The sequence below is a fragment of the Typopeltis vanoorti genome, chromosome 23, assembly GCF_054136105.1.
Source record: "Typopeltis vanoorti isolate ZY-2024b chromosome 23, IOZ_Tvanoo_1.0, whole genome shotgun sequence".
In the NCBI taxonomy this organism is placed as follows: domain Eukaryota; kingdom Metazoa; phylum Arthropoda; class Arachnida; order Uropygi; family Thelyphonidae; genus Typopeltis; species Typopeltis vanoorti.
In genome coordinates this window covers 40,856,218-40,874,096 of record NC_143571.1, presented here as the reverse complement: position 1 = coordinate 40,874,096, position 17,879 = coordinate 40,856,218, and the positions used below count along the sequence as shown (strand labels likewise).

General features: G+C 34.1%; 1 protein-coding gene across 2 annotated transcripts in view; it reads left to right on the top strand.

The window, feature by feature from the left end:
• The window catches only part of LOC150093795 (uncharacterized), a 311,113-nt gene that overhangs the window by 68,868 nt on the left and 224,366 nt on the right, over positions 1-17,879 (top strand). For both annotated transcript variants that reach the window (XM_090412760.1, XM_090412758.1), the window contains exon 4: positions 8,356-8,410. In XM_090412760.1, coding sequence (XP_090268886.1) covers positions 8,356-8,410 — 55 coding nt within the window. The remainder of the gene's footprint in view (positions 1-8,355; positions 8,411-17,879) is intronic.

Below are 17,879 nucleotides of genomic sequence, written 5' to 3'. Positions count from 1 at the left end.
GGGTTTAGGTTTTCAACAGAAAAAAGTGTCTGTGTACACTTCTGTCGAAAATGCACTCTTCACACAGATCCTGAATTAAGAATGGGATGAACTATTATTCCAGTAGTTACAGAAACCAAGTTCTTGGGACTCATCTCTGACAGAAAACTTACATTTCTAGCACACATTCGTCAACTAAGAGAAAAGCGCAAAAAAACTTGGAACCTCTTTCGCACTCTATCCTCTACCGATAAGTGAACGTATAAGTGCACGATAAAGATCAAAGCTGGATTATGGGTCACAAGTCTATAGTTCTGCAAGACAGAGTAACCTACGATGGTTGGATTCCATCCATCATCAGGGTATACGGATAGCTACTGGTGCCTTTCGCACATCATCCACTTTAAGCAAATGAACCGGCTCTATCACTTTGACAAAAACAGTTATTAATTTATGTCCTAAAAATAAAATCTCTCCCAGATCATCCTACATGGACTAGTACCTTCTCTCTGCATTGGGAAGCTCAATATCACACATGTCAAACTGCTATACATTCTTTTGGTATGTGTGTTAAAGAAACTGTGCAAACTGTTGGTATAAGTATTGACAACATTAGCTACATCAATCATAACAGCTCCCTCCATGGCAAGTTTTCATGCCATCCTGCAACTTCTCACTTTGTCAGCTACAGAAATCTCATACTCCATCTGTCTACCTCCAATTGTTTAATGCACACAGAGAAGCACACTCTGATTTCTTGCTTATCTATACTGATGGTTCAAGAACTAATACCTCTGTTGGCTGTGCTGCTCTGTTTCCTGACATTATTATCTCCAGCCAGATCCCACCTGATTTCAGTAATTATACAGCAGAGTTGCATGCCATTCAGCTTGCACTTTGTGATATAAAAGAAAACTGCTGCCAAAAGTGTATAATTTATACAGACTCATTGAGCTCTTTACAGGTTATCTCCTCTTCTGTGTATAATCCACATCCAGTACTTTATGATGTACTACACCTGTTTCACAAAATGAAAGTCCTTAATTTTCGTGTTCAGTTCTGCTGGATTTCCAGCCACATCGGAATTAAGGGAAATGAGGCTGCTGATGCACCTGCTAAATCAGCTCATACTTTCTCCGCATACTGTTTGACAGTTCCATATACAGACTACAGACAGCTTATAAGATCAAAGCTAATTGCTCAGTGGGATTCAACATGGCAGCAAACATTGACAAACAAATTATGACATTAAACCTGAATTAAGCACTGGCATTCTAGTCAACGTACAAAGAGAAGGGAGGAGGTTGTTCTTGCTAGGCTCTGCATAGGTCACAGTCACCTTACGCATTCTTATTTACTGAGAGCTGATGACCCTCCCATATGAGAAAAATGCAATACACATCTCACTATTTATCATATTCTGGTAGAGTGTCAACAATTTACACGAGAGAGGAATGAAATTTTCACCTATCTAACCAAACCATATACACTCAGGGAAATGCTAGCAGACTCAGGCAAAATGCATGATGTTTTTAATTTTTTAGAAAGAATTAATTTCTACAAACACATTTGACTATAAATTTGTTTATATGTAAATACTGTATTGCTTTTTTTTATTTTATTTTTATTTTTTATTTTTATATTATTCATTAGTTTAAAATTTGACCAATTATGTATTACTGTAGGCCTTGATCTTGTATATTTGTCACCCTGTTGTAATTTTGTTAATATGTAAATACCACAATGCTTAACTTAATTTTTATGCATATATGCTGTATAATAATTCCTTTCTTACTCTTTATGTATTAGTATAATAACATTTGTTGTAATCTTACTATATATAGATACTGCTTTCCTTGACTTATTTTGTATATGCATATGTTAACCTGTACTGTTATCTATTTATGTACTGCTGAAACCTCTGCAGTAATTTTGTTTATATGTAGATACTGCATTGTTTAACTTAAATTTTGTGTATGCATTTTATTTACTAGTTTATTTTTCGACTAATCATATATTGCTATAGGACATCTTGTCTATTTGTCTACTTTCTAGTAATTCTGTTTATACTGCATTGCTAAATTTAATTTTCATCCATGCATATTGTATAATAATCTCTTTTGGGCTATTTTTCTACTTCTGTAAAAGCATCTGTTATAATTTTACATATATGTAGATACCGCATTCCTTGACTTGGTGTTGTGTATTTTGTGTATTAACTTATATTGTTAACCATTTTTGTACTACCGTGATAAGCTCTGACCTGTGCCATGCCCTCTGCAGCAGTTCTGTTTATCTATAGATGCTGCTTTGTGGAACTAGATTTTTATACAGACATATTGTTTACAATTTTCTGTAACTGCTTATGTATAGTTGTAACCTTTAGTATGGCACGGTATGACCTGTGTTGTCTTTGTGCCAAATAAACTATAAACCAAAAAAAAAAAAAACCTTATCTAGTGAATGTCACCTTGTAATAAGTAAGCGGATAATACGAAAGTGAAAATCTGATCCTGACATTCTCCATTTGGGTTGAATCCTAGTTGTTTTTAAAGTTTCTCTTGTACATTTTCTTAGCCTCTTCTCTGGTATGCTTGCATAAATATTACCTGGAACAGTCAGTAGTGTTCCTCAGTTATGTTCACATTGTTTTATTTTCCATTTTATAGATAGTTCTATTGGAATTCTACTTCAGTCATCTGAAATTCAACCTTCTGATCATGCCTTCTGAAGTTTGCTATGCAGACACCGACACACTTATCTCCAGATTTGAACATTTCTGGTTGAATATCTACTTCAGCTGCTTTTCCATATTTCAGATGCCCAATTGCATTTTCTACCTTAAATGTTGATAGGCATTCCTCTTGAATGTTTTTTATCACTCTTGTCACTACTTGTTTTATTTAGCAATCTTTCAAAGTAATTACTCCAGACATCCAGAATAGTTTTAGTTTTCTTGTTACCTTGAGTCTTGGAATTATAAACTCAGTTTGAGCTGAGTAGTTAGGGAAACAGACCAGTCTCCTAATTTGAAAAGCAGTTTTTTTCTTATAAGGCAAATAGAGTAAGAATGTGGCCTTTGTTTAGATTTCAGAAAACTCAATTTCTTTCTTCAATAACACACTTTAGTTATATACAATGCTTAATTAGAACAATTAGCAAAATGAATTTAACTTTCAGTATCATGCCATTATAGCATAGCTTCTGTTAGTTAGATGATTTAGTCTGATATTTAGATATTAGATTATTAGTTATATAGATTGAGTTAGATATTTAGTCTGTCAGTTTAGCATCTCCGCTCTAACAGGCAGTGGAATGCTTTCCTAATTTGCATGACACCTGGTATAGATTTAGGCCACAGCATAAGACAGATCAGCACATTAATAATAATTTTCCTGTACACTCCTGCATTCTTTATGAACCAAAATTTCTTACTTTGTAAAACTATCTCCAATTGCCATATAATATTTGCAGGCAAGTAAGATTAATTCCTAATTACAAGTTTTTCTGGGAGTGTCGACATCATGCTCAAAATTTATAATGTTCAAAGTTTTTAGTTCCATGAAATCTGTTTCTTCACTTACACAGAGAAAAGAATTGTCCTTTTCTCTGTGTAAGTGAACGCTGCACAGGCTTCTTTCAAAGCTGTTGAAGGAGTTTTTCTAGAAGTCTCTTTTGTACATTGTGGTAGCCATTTAGTCTTTCAAAGCCACATTTATTAAGAATTGCCACTTAGCTCAAAAATACCTAATGCAGTTTATTACTTCTTGGTTCTCTCTTTTTGTTCATCTCTCTCTCTCTCTCTCTCTCTCTCTCCACCCCTCACCTTCTTTCTCCTGTCTCTTTTTACCTTACCATTCTTCTCTTTCTTGCTTATGATTTGTTTCCTTCCTTCCTTAACATTACACATCCTTGGGTTTGTCTCCTTCATCGCAACTTTGTGTAAAACTTATGTAAATGAATAGTAATGATCTACTTATGTTTTTAGCATGCTTATAGGAAACTGAAGGTAAGCTGAGTTAGTTCACATATTTCCCTCTTCTGTTCTCAGTGCACTTTATGCTTTACTTTTGTATACTTAGGAGCCATCTTGTTATGAATTTGAGTATGGATATTTTAAAAGTCCTAATCATGAATTCTTAAACTTATTTCTTGTGTCTTCTCTCCATTTGTGAATTTGTGCCCATTTTTATGTTGGAACATTTTTAGTGTTTTAGTCCATAAGTGTTTGTGATGACTAATCTATTCTGTGTCATGAACAGAAATCCAGTAGCTACTTACCATTATCAGTTTTCTCTCCAAGTTTTCCCAAAATATTTGTCCAGGATTCATTTCTTACTCTGCTGTTTTAAATCTCTAAGGATTTGCTTTTTCTTTTTGGCTGCCTTTTCTAATGACTGGAAAAATTCTTTTCCCTTTTCCTAAATAGAACACTCTGAAGGATCATAGGCACAAATGTTTCATTGGTCACTTCTCAGTTTTGAAATTTACTCATTTCACTCTATGAAGATTTTTCATGTTTAGTGTCGAATCTACAGCTGTTCCTTCCTTTTTCTAGTCTGATGCCCCAATATATAACATATATTGATTTAGCAGAATCTTGCTTGTTTTAGTAATCTCAGTAACATCCATTATGTTGGTATGGTACTGCTTTAGTTCAGCCAGTTTTTTTTTTTAATTGATAATGTTGGTCGATTGGTAGAACCTCTGCTACTAATGGCTCAGTTAAGTAAGTTTGAGCGCGGTTAGTAGTTGGAAGGGGACCAATCGTTCGATGCTGTCGGCACACTCTCCCTCGATGAGTCTTTGGACTCCCTGGAGGTGTCAAAATAATAATAATAATAATAATAATAATTCATACATTAATAATGGCCATCTTCATTCTGTCAATTTATAGTTTTCCACCTTAGTTGTCCATGTGGATAGCGATTTCACTCTCCAATCAGCAAGATGTGGATTTGAATCCTGCTGTATGTTTCCAGATGTCTAGATGATATACAGTTTTTATTATCTGGTTGTCGGTAGCTAGAGAAAAAAAAAGTTCCATATTAGTCCCTAGATCAGAGGAACATCTCCAAATCCCTTTTTTTTTTTTTTTTAATTTATAATCTTGAAAATTCTTTTTATTAAATTTGGTATGTTAGCTGCACTTTTGCTTAGGAAGTTCATAGGCTTTGTGTAGAAAAGGAAAGTCAAAAGTTTTGAACTTCCTTTTCTGCAGTTAATGTGATTTTTAATTGATATATATGATTTAATTGATAGTTTGATTGTGGAAATTGTTGTGGTTTGTGTGGCTTTTGGATTACATTTGAAGAACCGTTAGGTACTGAAATAAGGTTTTATTTATTTATTTTTTTTTTGTGTTTTTTTAACAATAAAGAATATTAGGATGGAAAAAGTTACTAGAAATTTTTTTTTCAAAGTCAAATTTAAAAAAAAAACTTGAAATAATCTGGAGGACAACTTTCAGAGGCATTAATTCAAATTTTTAGCTTGGTGATGTCTTGGAATTTTAGAAATGAATTCTTCAAGTTAGTATTAAAGCTAATAATAAAAAGAGAAAAGAAATCTACTATTCCATTCTGCCCTAACAGATTAGATACATCCTGAAAGAAATACAAATGAAAATTCTTTGTACTACATAAAAAATTAGCCTTTTTTTTTCTCTCACTTCAAGGAAACTAGAATATAAGTAAACAGTTTACCAAAAGGGAAAATATGACTGGTAAATCATGCTGCAGCAAGAGCCTGTGATTTTGTGACTACATATCATGTGATCACCATAAATGTCATGTCGTTTCAAGGAAGCAGCATGATTACATAATAAAGAGTGGATATGAATTAGAAATGACACTACTTATTTTTGTATGATGTCTGATAGTCTTCTCATTTAAAAAAAAAAAAAATGTAGAATAAATGTTAGCTATAATTACTAATGTTTAAATTGCTTGAATGGCATGAATGTATTATATGGGCACCTCTGTGAGCAGTCAGGGATTTGGAGTCTTTTTTTTTAGGTCATGCCTAAGTGTACCTCATTGAAAACATGTTCTCAGGATGTCCGCTGCAGTTTATTTCACACGCTACGCTATGAGAACTTAGACCTCACATACTCCCTGACCACACTCTTAGCTTCCAGGATTGACTGACAATGCTATCTCCCTACCTTCCCATGAGCCACAAAATTTTAATAAAAATTTTGATATATCCTTGTGAGATATCCTTACCAGTTTGTTTGTTCCTATCATATCTTCTGTTTCTCAAACTTTGAAAATCACTTTGCATCAGCCTGTACTTATATGTAGTATTGCATAAGCTGAATGTTATTTTTACCTCGTACTGAATTTATTCACCTCCACAGAATCTGGGTGACTGTATTTGAGCACAGTAGTCCAGATGTGGCCATCTCAGAGCCTTTTTAAATGGAAGAATAATTTTGTTCCTTACCCATTAGTGTTATCTTCAGCATTTCAGAAACAGTATCTTCAACTTAACCAACTCAGCATGTGAGGTCCTCAGTCCAAAATGCACTTGAATTTTTGATAGAATCTTCACATCAGGCTGTGAGGACTCTATATTAGATATGTCTATTATCAACTGAACCAGCTTTGCATCATCAGTGTGTAATTAGATAGCTACATCTTTCAGACCATTAATTTTTGTCTCTTACCCATAAAAGGTTGTAAACCTATAGGATAGGCTGAGGATTATTTTATATAATCCAAAAACTCTGCTCTAAAGACTAAACATTCTTTTTCAAGCCACTTTGGGGCCTTTAGTAAGGGGGATGATAGTCTTCACTGGGCAGTGAAATTCATCTCTTACCCAAAGACAATCACAAACATCCAGACAGTATTCCAACTAACAGTCTTTTGGTTTGAGATTGGGTACAATTAGCCACTTAACCAGCAAATGCAGCAATTAAACAGCAGTGGTCAAAGCACAGAATACTGTTATATCTTATTGGCCATCCTAATTTTCTTACTGAAATTCATACATTACTTTCTTAGCTATTCTTGCACCCACTCAATGTCACAACTCTGCTTCATATCCATTCCTCTTGAATCTGTATAATAACTTCCCATGTTGAATGCCTTGGCAAAATCCAGACATCTTATGGTATATCCAATTCGTTTGCCCACCTTTGTTGTCAGTATGATAGGTCTTGCTTTAGCTATATGCTCATATTCTCTTTCAAAACTATCTTCTTTGAAGGAACATAGCTCTGTCTACTCACTTTTGGATGTGCTTTCTGACCATGCAACTACTCATACCAGAGATGTAGATAGGCTCTATAATTTGCTGCATTAATTTCACCTTTGTATAGTGGAAGTATCTTTCTCTCCTTTCTATTCATTAAAAAATCATGTTTGTGTTGAGACTAAAGTTAAACATTCATGGTAGTGGCATGGCTAATTCTCTTGCACATTCCTTTTAACTTGTGCCGATATCCCATCTAATCCCCTTGCTGTGTGATTGTCAATCTCTTGTAACTGATTCCTGATCTAAATTCTCTTTCTCATAGCTGTTGTTATTACTTGCATCATGCTTTTGTGCAACCACCCAAATGCATCTGGTTTCTCTGACTGATTATCTAGTTTCACTGAACAACAGTTTCTTAAGCATCTGATCGAATTCATTCACATACAATTCATCCTGCAAGCCGAAATCCTTCCATCAAAATTGACCCATGCATGAACAGTGCATATCATTTTTCCTGTACAGTCTGCTGATTAAATCATTTGCAACTGCAGCTCTCCTTCTCAGTTCACTTGTCGGCTGGCTCACCATCTCGATTTGCTCTTCCATATCTCCTTTCAAGTCATTCGTTCTAGCCAGCACAATTATTTTCCACTTGCCCCACCTGATTATGTGTGTCCTCAGTCATGTCATGGTTTCCAGGTAAAAAAGCTTTTATTGCTTGATCATCTAACACTTCTGTTATTATGGAATCACTGTATAACACTTTTCCCTATTACTGTCCTTCATGATACTTGTCCTGTACTTTTTCAATCTTCTCATTCTCCATGAAGTACTCATCACAGTCTGAAAATTTCTAGCTCTGTTGCTGCAAATCATCATTTCTACCAACTCAAGCTACTTTACAATGAAAACTATCAAGTAGTATAATATATATATTATACTACATTCAGTGGCTTGAAGGCTTTTTGATGATTGTTTGTATTTGAATGTATTCTGAACTTGATATGATTCTATAATAGTGTTTATTGTTCTTGATATCACATTGCAGGTGGTGAATTGATCTTTTTGCAATAAAGTCATGTGGTAGATAATCAGAACTCATGGCTTTAATATGAAGCAGTGAAAGAAATGCAAGGATGCTATTAATTTTTTTTTTTATGTATATATTTTTAGGAGCTGTTTTCTAATCCACTTGTAGAATTCAAAAGTGCAAATTTGATCAATCCAGGTAATCTTGTATATGAAATGCATTACTTTAATCTATTCCTTAAATTATATTTCTTTATTCATATTTTTAAAATTCATTTTTATTAATATTCTGGACTATCATGGAGTCACAAGACTTCGCAGAAAACATTTGACATTTTTATGACGTTTCTTTAGCTGTTTTCACTAATATTTTGTCAAAAGAAATTACTTACTAAAATTTTCCCATGTAAATAGAGTGCAATTTAGGATAAATTTTAAATCTGTGTTTCTTTATTATTCATACTTTCATGTAGATAATTATTTATTTCATCTAGTATGTTCTGTTACAACAGAATTTTTTTTGTTGGTAATAGAAGTCAGTAGTTTATATGAAATGTGTACAGTTGATTTTCATTATAACAAAGGCATAAAGAGGAAGAAAAGTTATAAGAAAGTTGGCCATAGAGTTTAGTGGCAGGGAAATTATTTACCTTACAGATTGGTTCTCTTGAAGAGATGTGCTCAAAACTGTTGGAATGTCATCATATGCATGTGGTTTCAAGTTTTGAGCTTGTAATGGTTAAACTAAACTTCAATGGGACCTTTTGGTTTTAGATTTCAGTAGAAATCTAATAATAACAATAATAACTTCAGCTAGTGCTAGTTTGTGATCTTCTTGCTACATATTAGATTTCTATTCTCTTAAGAAAAGGTAAGTATAATTTGACTCATGGACTTACAAAAAAGAAAAAAAAGTCATTCATGATTTCAAAAAATGAAATTATTAAAGACAAACATCAAATAAGCATTACATCATCAAATTCCTCATGTAGCCTTAGGTGGTGTACAGGATATTATGAAAGTACTACTACATGAACTTCCTGTTGACAACTTTCCTCCAAATTAATCTTATCTATCAGGACTCTAATATTCTTATAGTTTGGTCTTCTAAGACACTTTTTACTGTATCAATCTACCTAGATCTTGGTCTTTGTGTGGATCTTTTTCCTACCATCCTAGCAGAAATAATAAAAGGTTAGTAAAAGCTCATTTTACTAACCTTTTATCTCCCATTCTGTTCATGATCATACAATCTGATTAGCTCTACTCACACATTTCTGAATGCTAACAACATCGGGTTCCTTCCTAACATCCTTGTTTTTAATGATTCTGTCAGTGATGCTAATCTGTTAACTTTCCTAGTTTTTCTCAGCATTCTAAACTCAGGACCAGTCTTTTATTCAACTATTTTATTTCTAACCTAACTAACTTAAGTTAAAATGGGTGAACACTCCTCTTGTATATAGCTATTTTGACTTTCACTCTTAGTCCATCAATTTATTTGACTTCCTACCATACCAGCTTTGCTAATTCTGTTTATTTCATTATTTAATTTAAGCACAATTCTTCATTAAGAATTGTGCTTAAATAGCTGAAATTTTTAAGTGTTCTATAGGTTCAACATTCAGGATGCAACTGATGTTTTCAATGTTTCTGCCTGTTTTCACAGTCTGTCTTTCTCATTACTGATTTTCATAGTGAATTTCTTACAGCAGTTTTTCAATTTTGTGAGTCTTGTATTGGATTCATTTAGGTGTTAACATCTGTATTAAGTAAAGAACTGAGATTACTATATGCAATATTGATATCAGGTTTAATTCCATTTTCCTTCAGAAACATTAAAAAAAAATCCTTGGATGGTTGAGGATCAAAGCTGTATAACTGAGGGGAAACTTCCACATAGCCTTTTAAGGAATGTGAAGAACTGACTGTGGCTTCTGACCTAATGTCCAATCCTCACCTTCTCATGGTGCACCTGTTAGGTATCTTCCAGGATACTGAATGAATGTGGATGGGCTTGCAATTTGGAATTTAGCTGACCAAATTATATTTTTAATGTCTTATATTATAATGTGAAATGAAGTTACACCATGATAGAATTTTATGCCGGCTGGGCAGTGCCTTGTTAAACAAGGATCCCAATGTTTTCGTAAGGGAAACAGTGTAAAGTCAGTTACTGGAACAAATTCCAGAATGCATCCCAGTTCAACATCAACAGAATTGTAACATTCAGAGACATCCAAAATGTTAAAAAAAAAAAAAAAAAAAAAAAAAAAAAAAACTTGCATGAATGCAACAAAAAACAAGGCATACATCAGGTTTGGTCATCTTTCATTAAAAATCTGGTACACACAAACCTCGGATGCTCTTAGCACACTAACCACCAGGAAACAATATAAAAAAAACACATGCTTTCCATTGGTAGTTGTTTTCAAATATTATATACTAATGATACTGTTGTATCATTAGTATATAAAGCCATATAATTTACTTTTTCTCCTGATGGGGTGTACTGTAAAGATATACGAAACTAGTCAGGATTGTTCTATTGATCTTATCCATGTGGAATTAATACTTGATTTAAAACAGTAATATCTTTAAGCTATTATTTTCTTACCAGTCTTACTAGGACTTTAGTTTCATTGTTTTTATCCCCCCCCTCAAAAAAAAAGTTTTTGCAAACCTATAGTAGCAGATGAATCATTGAAAAAGGCAGTTATTTGGAGAAGATTGAGGGCATGAGAAGGAAAGGAAGGCCAAAAAAGAGTTGGATGGACAACATAAAGGAGTTTACAACTGCTGAAAAAAAAGACAAGTGGCAGATTGAGATGAAGAGCCTTTATTCCAAGATCAAGAGTCAAAAACCACTGAATGGCATCTACCATCAACATAGTACATTAGTGCTGTGGATACACAAAAGATTTTTCTATTTTTATTTTTATTGTCTGCTGGAAATCCTTCTTTAGAAATTAAACCACTCAGGCCTTATATAAGTACAGTCTGGTCTCTTTTTATGTGGTAGATACGTTCCACAGAAAACCGCATATAAAAATCTCACAAAAAAAAAAAAAAAAAAAACCTAACTTACGTTGAAAAATTAGGGATACGTTCCATAATTTTCTAAAACCGCATAAAACCAAAGCAATGAATTAAAATAAACTCTAAAATTGCATAAAAAAGTTTATAAAAATTCAGGAAAACAAGAATGCCTAAGTTTGTTTTAATGCTTTATTCATTTAATTTTATTGAAAATAACGATTGTTTTACATTTTTTCATCAGAATTATCATCGCTATTAGACAATATTTGCGAACTAGTGCGAAATCACTTTCATCACCAGAAGAGAGAGTCAGCACATCAGATATGTATGGTAAAGGTAATGGTTCTTCACAAACAGAATTAGCTTCACCCTCGTTCTGTGCTGATTTTTTTCCTTCTGACAATGTAATCAGTGATTAAACTTTGCGATGATGATTTTACTAATTTTTTATACAGCTCGCGATACCCAGACATACAGTTCTTCAGAATTTGTGTCGTTAACAAGAAAATTATTTTTCAGTTTATTGCACAGTTCAAGAACTCGAATTATATTTGCAGTGAGGGGGACAGGTTTTTCTTGCGGTTCACTATCTTTTTCTGGATCTTCGACAATATCTAAAGTTAATCGATATCCAATAATATCATCGTCACTTAAGGCATTATCCACAAACAATTCGTCTACAGTTTTGATAACTTTCTCCACCAATTTCATGTGGCAATGTAATGATTTCAGCTGATAATGTAGATTGTTGCACTGTTTGCAATACATCCAGGCCAAGCTGCTTTCCAGCAAGCATTTAAAGTTTGTGGTCTTATTTCAGTGATAGCAGATGCAACATGATTTAAGCAGTCCAAAATAGAAATATTTTTCCGAATGTCAGTTACTGTTAATGATTCATTTTCTAGTTTATCCAATATAAATTCAAAAGTGTGCTTAATGTAATATTTTTTAAAAGTAGCAATTATGCCTTGATCTAATGGCTGAATAATGCTCGTTGTATTGGGTGGAAAAAACACTACCTGCACATTTGGATGTTCTAAATGCAGATGACTTGGTGCATTGTCAACAATTAATAAAACTTTAAAATTGACAGCTTTCTGCTTAATAATGTTTCCACTTTTGGTACAAAGTAATTATTGAACCATTCAGTAAATACAGCAGTTGTTACCCAAGTCTTTGTATTAGCCATCCAATGTACCGGCAGCTGTTTTAGATCTTTGCCTTTTAGAGCACGTGGTCTTAGAAATGGATTTAGTAGGAGGGGTTTCACCATTCGATCTTGTTATGTCTTTGTTGTTTCTCTCTATAATTATTTATTTAATATACTTCATTATCCTCTATTATCTTTTCTTGTGTGTAGCCTAAGTAGATTTCACCTACGGATATTTCCTTTTCAGATACTGGCAAATTTGTATTTATACTGCGCCAGCCAGTATTCTATACCAGGAATTTATTCAAGTTCAGGGAAATATTCCTAGATTCATTGGCATACACTCTAACACACACTTAAATAGATATCGGTACTTTGCAGTCGTGACCAATGATCTATTACTTAAACATATATATCTAAAATTTCTCCCACTACAGTTCTAATTTTATAAGTGGTAATTTGATATCTCGAATTCAGGCATGACTCAGGCATATGCAATAAAACATGTTTATTGGAACTAAATGACAATTACAACTAAATTGAATCAAATTACTAAAACTTCTAAATCTCTTGTTAAGTTAAATCTCATGCTAAGATAATTAAACAATTCTAAAGTAATCAAGTTCATCTAGACAGATCAAATTGTTAATCACACAACAATAGAAAGCAATGAAAATATTACACTAAATTAAGATTCTCTCATGCATGCTATTCATAGAGTACATACTATACAACTTGTAGCGTTCTCAGTTAAGGTTATCTACTAAACAAATTACACTTATTACTTCGGTCACATACAATTAGATTCGTTCCTGACAAATCCTTGTCCAACAGAATTTGCTGTCTCAAATACGAAATCTTATCCAAGTTCTCTAAAGGATTGTCCACATTACTTAATCAAACATAAATTTCAATCTTCTATCACTTTCGTAGCATGTAACAAAGATCTCTACATTACCCAGTGCTTTCCGAAGGTCTATTAACTACCACGTATTGTTCTGGTCATCCTTCGATCGGCTATCTCAGTGCCTGGCTTTTGGCTACATCATCCTTTCTACTGCTGCCGGACTCAAACTATTTTCTTCTGCGACTGGGGGCTATCTCCTCTCCTTTCTGATGGGACATCCAGCGACTGGCACGATTTCTGCATAGGCTGATGATTTGCGTACGGCTCCGCGTGGAATCTTGTTCAGCATAATCAGGAAAATGACCCGCTGTCCGGCATCAAAGAACCCTGGCTCGTCCTTTCTCCAACCACCGGTCAAGAATCCTCAAGATGAAATTCGTAACAAAAAGCCCTGCAATATGGCATGCATTGCCTTATATTCTATGTTCTAGCGCCGTCTTTTTGCTGTATCCATTTTTTCGCATGACCCTTAGTTTTAATGCCCTTAAGATGATCCTTACTCTCCCTATTGCTGTTAGGTGCTGTCTTCGAGGAAAGCACGCTTACGTTATTTTCCGTGTACGCTGTAGCCTCCGGCGTTACGACCGATACGTGCATTTCAGACGCGACCTTTGCACTGTTACTCATTACCTGTCTGGCGACTTACGTTATTTGAGATAGCTTAATAGGACACATATTTAACCTAATATATCTTTTACATACAATCATTAATTTGTACACAAAGTTCTTTACTTAGTATTACAATTCTACTAAAAGGAGGTAATTCTAATTCTATTTACAGTTAGTACTTTATTTCTTCTGCTCGAGTACAAGTTTTTTCTCTTAACTGATTTTTCTGACTTGTTAAATCCTGAATGAATTGTTTCCTTTTAAATGTTCTTCATTCAGGATGTAACAATCTCCTGATGCATTATTACAAAGTAATGTTACTTGATCTTTGCTTGCTTTAAACCCACTTGCTTTGTTCTCAGACCTTGCGATGTAAGTTCGACTAGGCATTTTCTTCCAAAACAATCCTGTTTCATCAGCGTTAAACACTTGATTGGGACAGTATCCATCATCTTCAATAATTTTGGCTAACTTCTATTGAAAATTTTTGGCTGCTGCTTCATCAGCTGCTGCAATGTCTTGTAATCTTCACGTTATGAAGTGCATTCTTTTTAAAAAACCCGGTTTACCATCCTTTGCTGGCCGAAAATTCTTTATCAGCCTGGGAAGCGGAAGTAGATGGCTCCAATTGTTTCATCTGTTCATAAAACCGAAGAGCTTTTTGTTTAATTTAATAACCACTTATAGGAATTCTTCTTTGAGTTAATTCTTCAATCCAAATTACGAGCACCCGTTCCTTGTTTTCTAATAAAGCATCTCTTGAGTACGATGATAATTTGGCACTTATAATGTTTGGCAATTAAAATGTTTACCAATCACCGTAATCCCTCTCCTTTTGTTAAGTGATCTAAAATTGCAATTTTCATTTCCAAAGAAATTGCTTTTCGTTGGTGCTTTTTTCCTCGATTGGGCCAATTTTAATTAATTAATATGCCATTAGGAAAAAGAAAACCAGGACGTCCTCTTAAACAATTCAACGATGACTTCTAAGGCTGGAACAGGCCATGCTAGGCCTAAATCCTTGATACGCATGATGATTAATTAATAATTAATGACCAATTATTAATTAATAATAAAAAATCAGCTAAATTAACAATTATTAATGAATATATTACAAAATAACCAAGGTGTTCCATGAAAATTTCTGGATTTGTGAAGTGTTTCCGTCGTGGGAAACGTTGGATTACCCTTTTATCGGAATGGATTCTCCTTCTGTTGACATGCGCAGAAGTGTCAAAAGGTCTCGTATCTGTAGGCGTGCACTGCATAACTTCAAATCTGCATAAAAAGAGACCAGAGTGTATATCATTGATAATCACTCCTACCTAAAGACTCACAAACAGCCCTATAATGTCCATTACTGGATTTGAACTGAGATTTGGTTGGAGAGTAGATACACTAACCACTGGTCAACCAGGCTGGCATTTATCTCTATTCTTTTAAGTCATGTGCTAATTAACTTGTCAGTTACTTTCAATGTTTCTTCTTTTCCAGGACTGCCTCATGCAGATAACCTCACTATATGCAATCGATATTTTCTCCAGTTTTCACACTTTGATTTTTTTTTTCCCCACTTCCAGTAATTGTATGTATATTTGACTTTACACTTTACTTCTGGAAGGCTGCATGAACTGATTCTTTTTAAAGCTTAAGTATTTTTATATTCAATATGGTATTCATTTTTATCCTTATTAAAACTGAATGGTCCTCTTTATTTCAAATTCTGTGTTTATCCTCATTGTTGAACCAGTGAGAAATACCACTGTTAAACTATCAATTGGGTTTATTTTTTGTACATATCCTCCTTATGAATTTATGTACATTGCATAACTTTGTTTGCACATGTTAATAATTATCACCCTGTGTCCTGAACTGAAATTCAGTATGTACAGGGTGACCCATAAGTCACAAAGGAATTTAAAATGTGAATAGCTTTTTTTATTTTATTTTATTTTTTTTCCAGGTATTCTAAGGAACCTTTTAGAAATTAATCCTGAAAAAGTTCAAAACCTAACAACAAACCAAAAGTGTGCTACAATGAAACTCCTAAGGCACATTGTTGGCAAGCAAATAATTTCACTAAGATCTGCAATTAATTGGCCATCACTTTCTCCAGATCTGACAGCTCCCAGCTTCTTCCTATGGGGTTATCTGAAGGAAAAGGTGTATGTGAACAGGCCCCAGACATTCCAACAGCTTGAAAGAGAATATTCGTGCAGAAATTAGGTTGCTGAAGCCAGAAACATTAACAGCTGTTTTATGGAACATAACATAGAAAGGGCCTGTCTTTGTGAAGCCAAAAATGGAAAGCATTTAAAAGATGTGGTTTTTTAACTAATATAAAAAAAAAATAAATAAATAAAAATCCAGGTTTTGTTTTTCATTATAACAAAAAAATAAAAATAAAATAAACCAGTTAAATGTTTCAACTCCTTCATGACTGTACTTACCATTATTAGTGGCTCTTCTCCCCAAATTTTTAATTTTTCCAAAAGATTTCTATATGTCTGGTATTCATTTCCTACTCTTCTGTGTTTTGATCTCTAACAAGAACCAGCTTTTCATTTAGTTTAACTGTTCTCTCTAATTGCCTGAAGAATTTTTCTAGCCCTTTTCTGCTAGAACTGCCTGTGTGACTTGGCAGAAATAAGTCTCACTGTCCAATTTCCCATTTGGACATTGATTCAAAATTCATAATTGATTCTCCACATTTCTTGCAGGCTGTGCAGAATTTTTCTCCCAGATATTTTGCTTGAATTTGCTGTTCTTTACAAGTGGAATTAATTCAATCATTGTGTGAATGTCACTTATATCTACTATGTTCTTGCAAAATTTTCAGTTGACTAATCATTGGTTTAGAGGTAGGTTACAAGGATGTCAGATCAGGCATTGTGAAGTAGATTAATTTAAGTTGTATGTATAACAGTGAGCAAATGCAATACTGTTATTTTTATATAATGAATTTTGGGTTGTATTCAGTCATCTATTTTAAATGCCAAAACATTAGCCAGGTTTGTCTCCTATGGAAAGAACCACTATTGCTGATCTCATATTCAAGTATTTAATTCATTTCATATTCTGGTAGATAGGCATATACGTTAATTTTTTCAGGAAATCACAATGTATAGTAAAATATTCATCATAACTTTAATACTCTCCTATATTTCAGCAACGTACATTGCTATCATCAGGGATCACAAAAAGCAATGATATATGCACACAGGCACTAACACTGGGCAAATGAGGCTGAAGAAATCAACCAAAGTTGGGCCTAGAGTCCTAAATGGTGCCACCTTGTGGGTGAAATTGGGTAGTCTTGCCTATTGGGCTTGAAGATCCAAGAATTAATTCTTCCCAAATTTGGGGCAGTCTCATGCATCCAAGTTTGTTAAGGTTTTGTAAGTTTTTCAGTGCTGAAGCAGATTCGAGGAACAGCCTTTCAAATATGAAAGGCTATTCTAGTGTATCCTGTGGCGGGTGTCCAAAGCATGGTCAGCAAGTCCATGCTTTGGACAACATGCATTGGTGGAACTTGATGCAGTCTTTGTGTTCAGTGATAGATCTTGAGTAATCTCACTCTGAAGTTGGAGGGGTGGGTTGCAGTTACAGGGCTTAATATTTTTTGGGAATTGTAGCCATTGGCTAAGAAAGTGTTGAGAATGTGATCAAGCTTAGTAGTTAGGGCACTGCTATCAGAGCTGATTAAGTTTGCCCTGTTATACAGGGTTTTTATAATCCCATATTGTTGGGGGAGGGTGACTGCTGGTGAATGCATCTACCTGTATGTGTAGATTTACTGTAAACAGAGAATGCCAGGGATCCATCAGGCTGGTGTGTAATCAGTGTCTAGGAATGGAGACGGTTTATTTTCCTTTTCTAAGGTAAACTGGATCCTGGGGTGTTGATTGTTTAAGATGTGTTAAGAAACTGTGGAGCATATCCAGGCCAAATGGAAAACACATC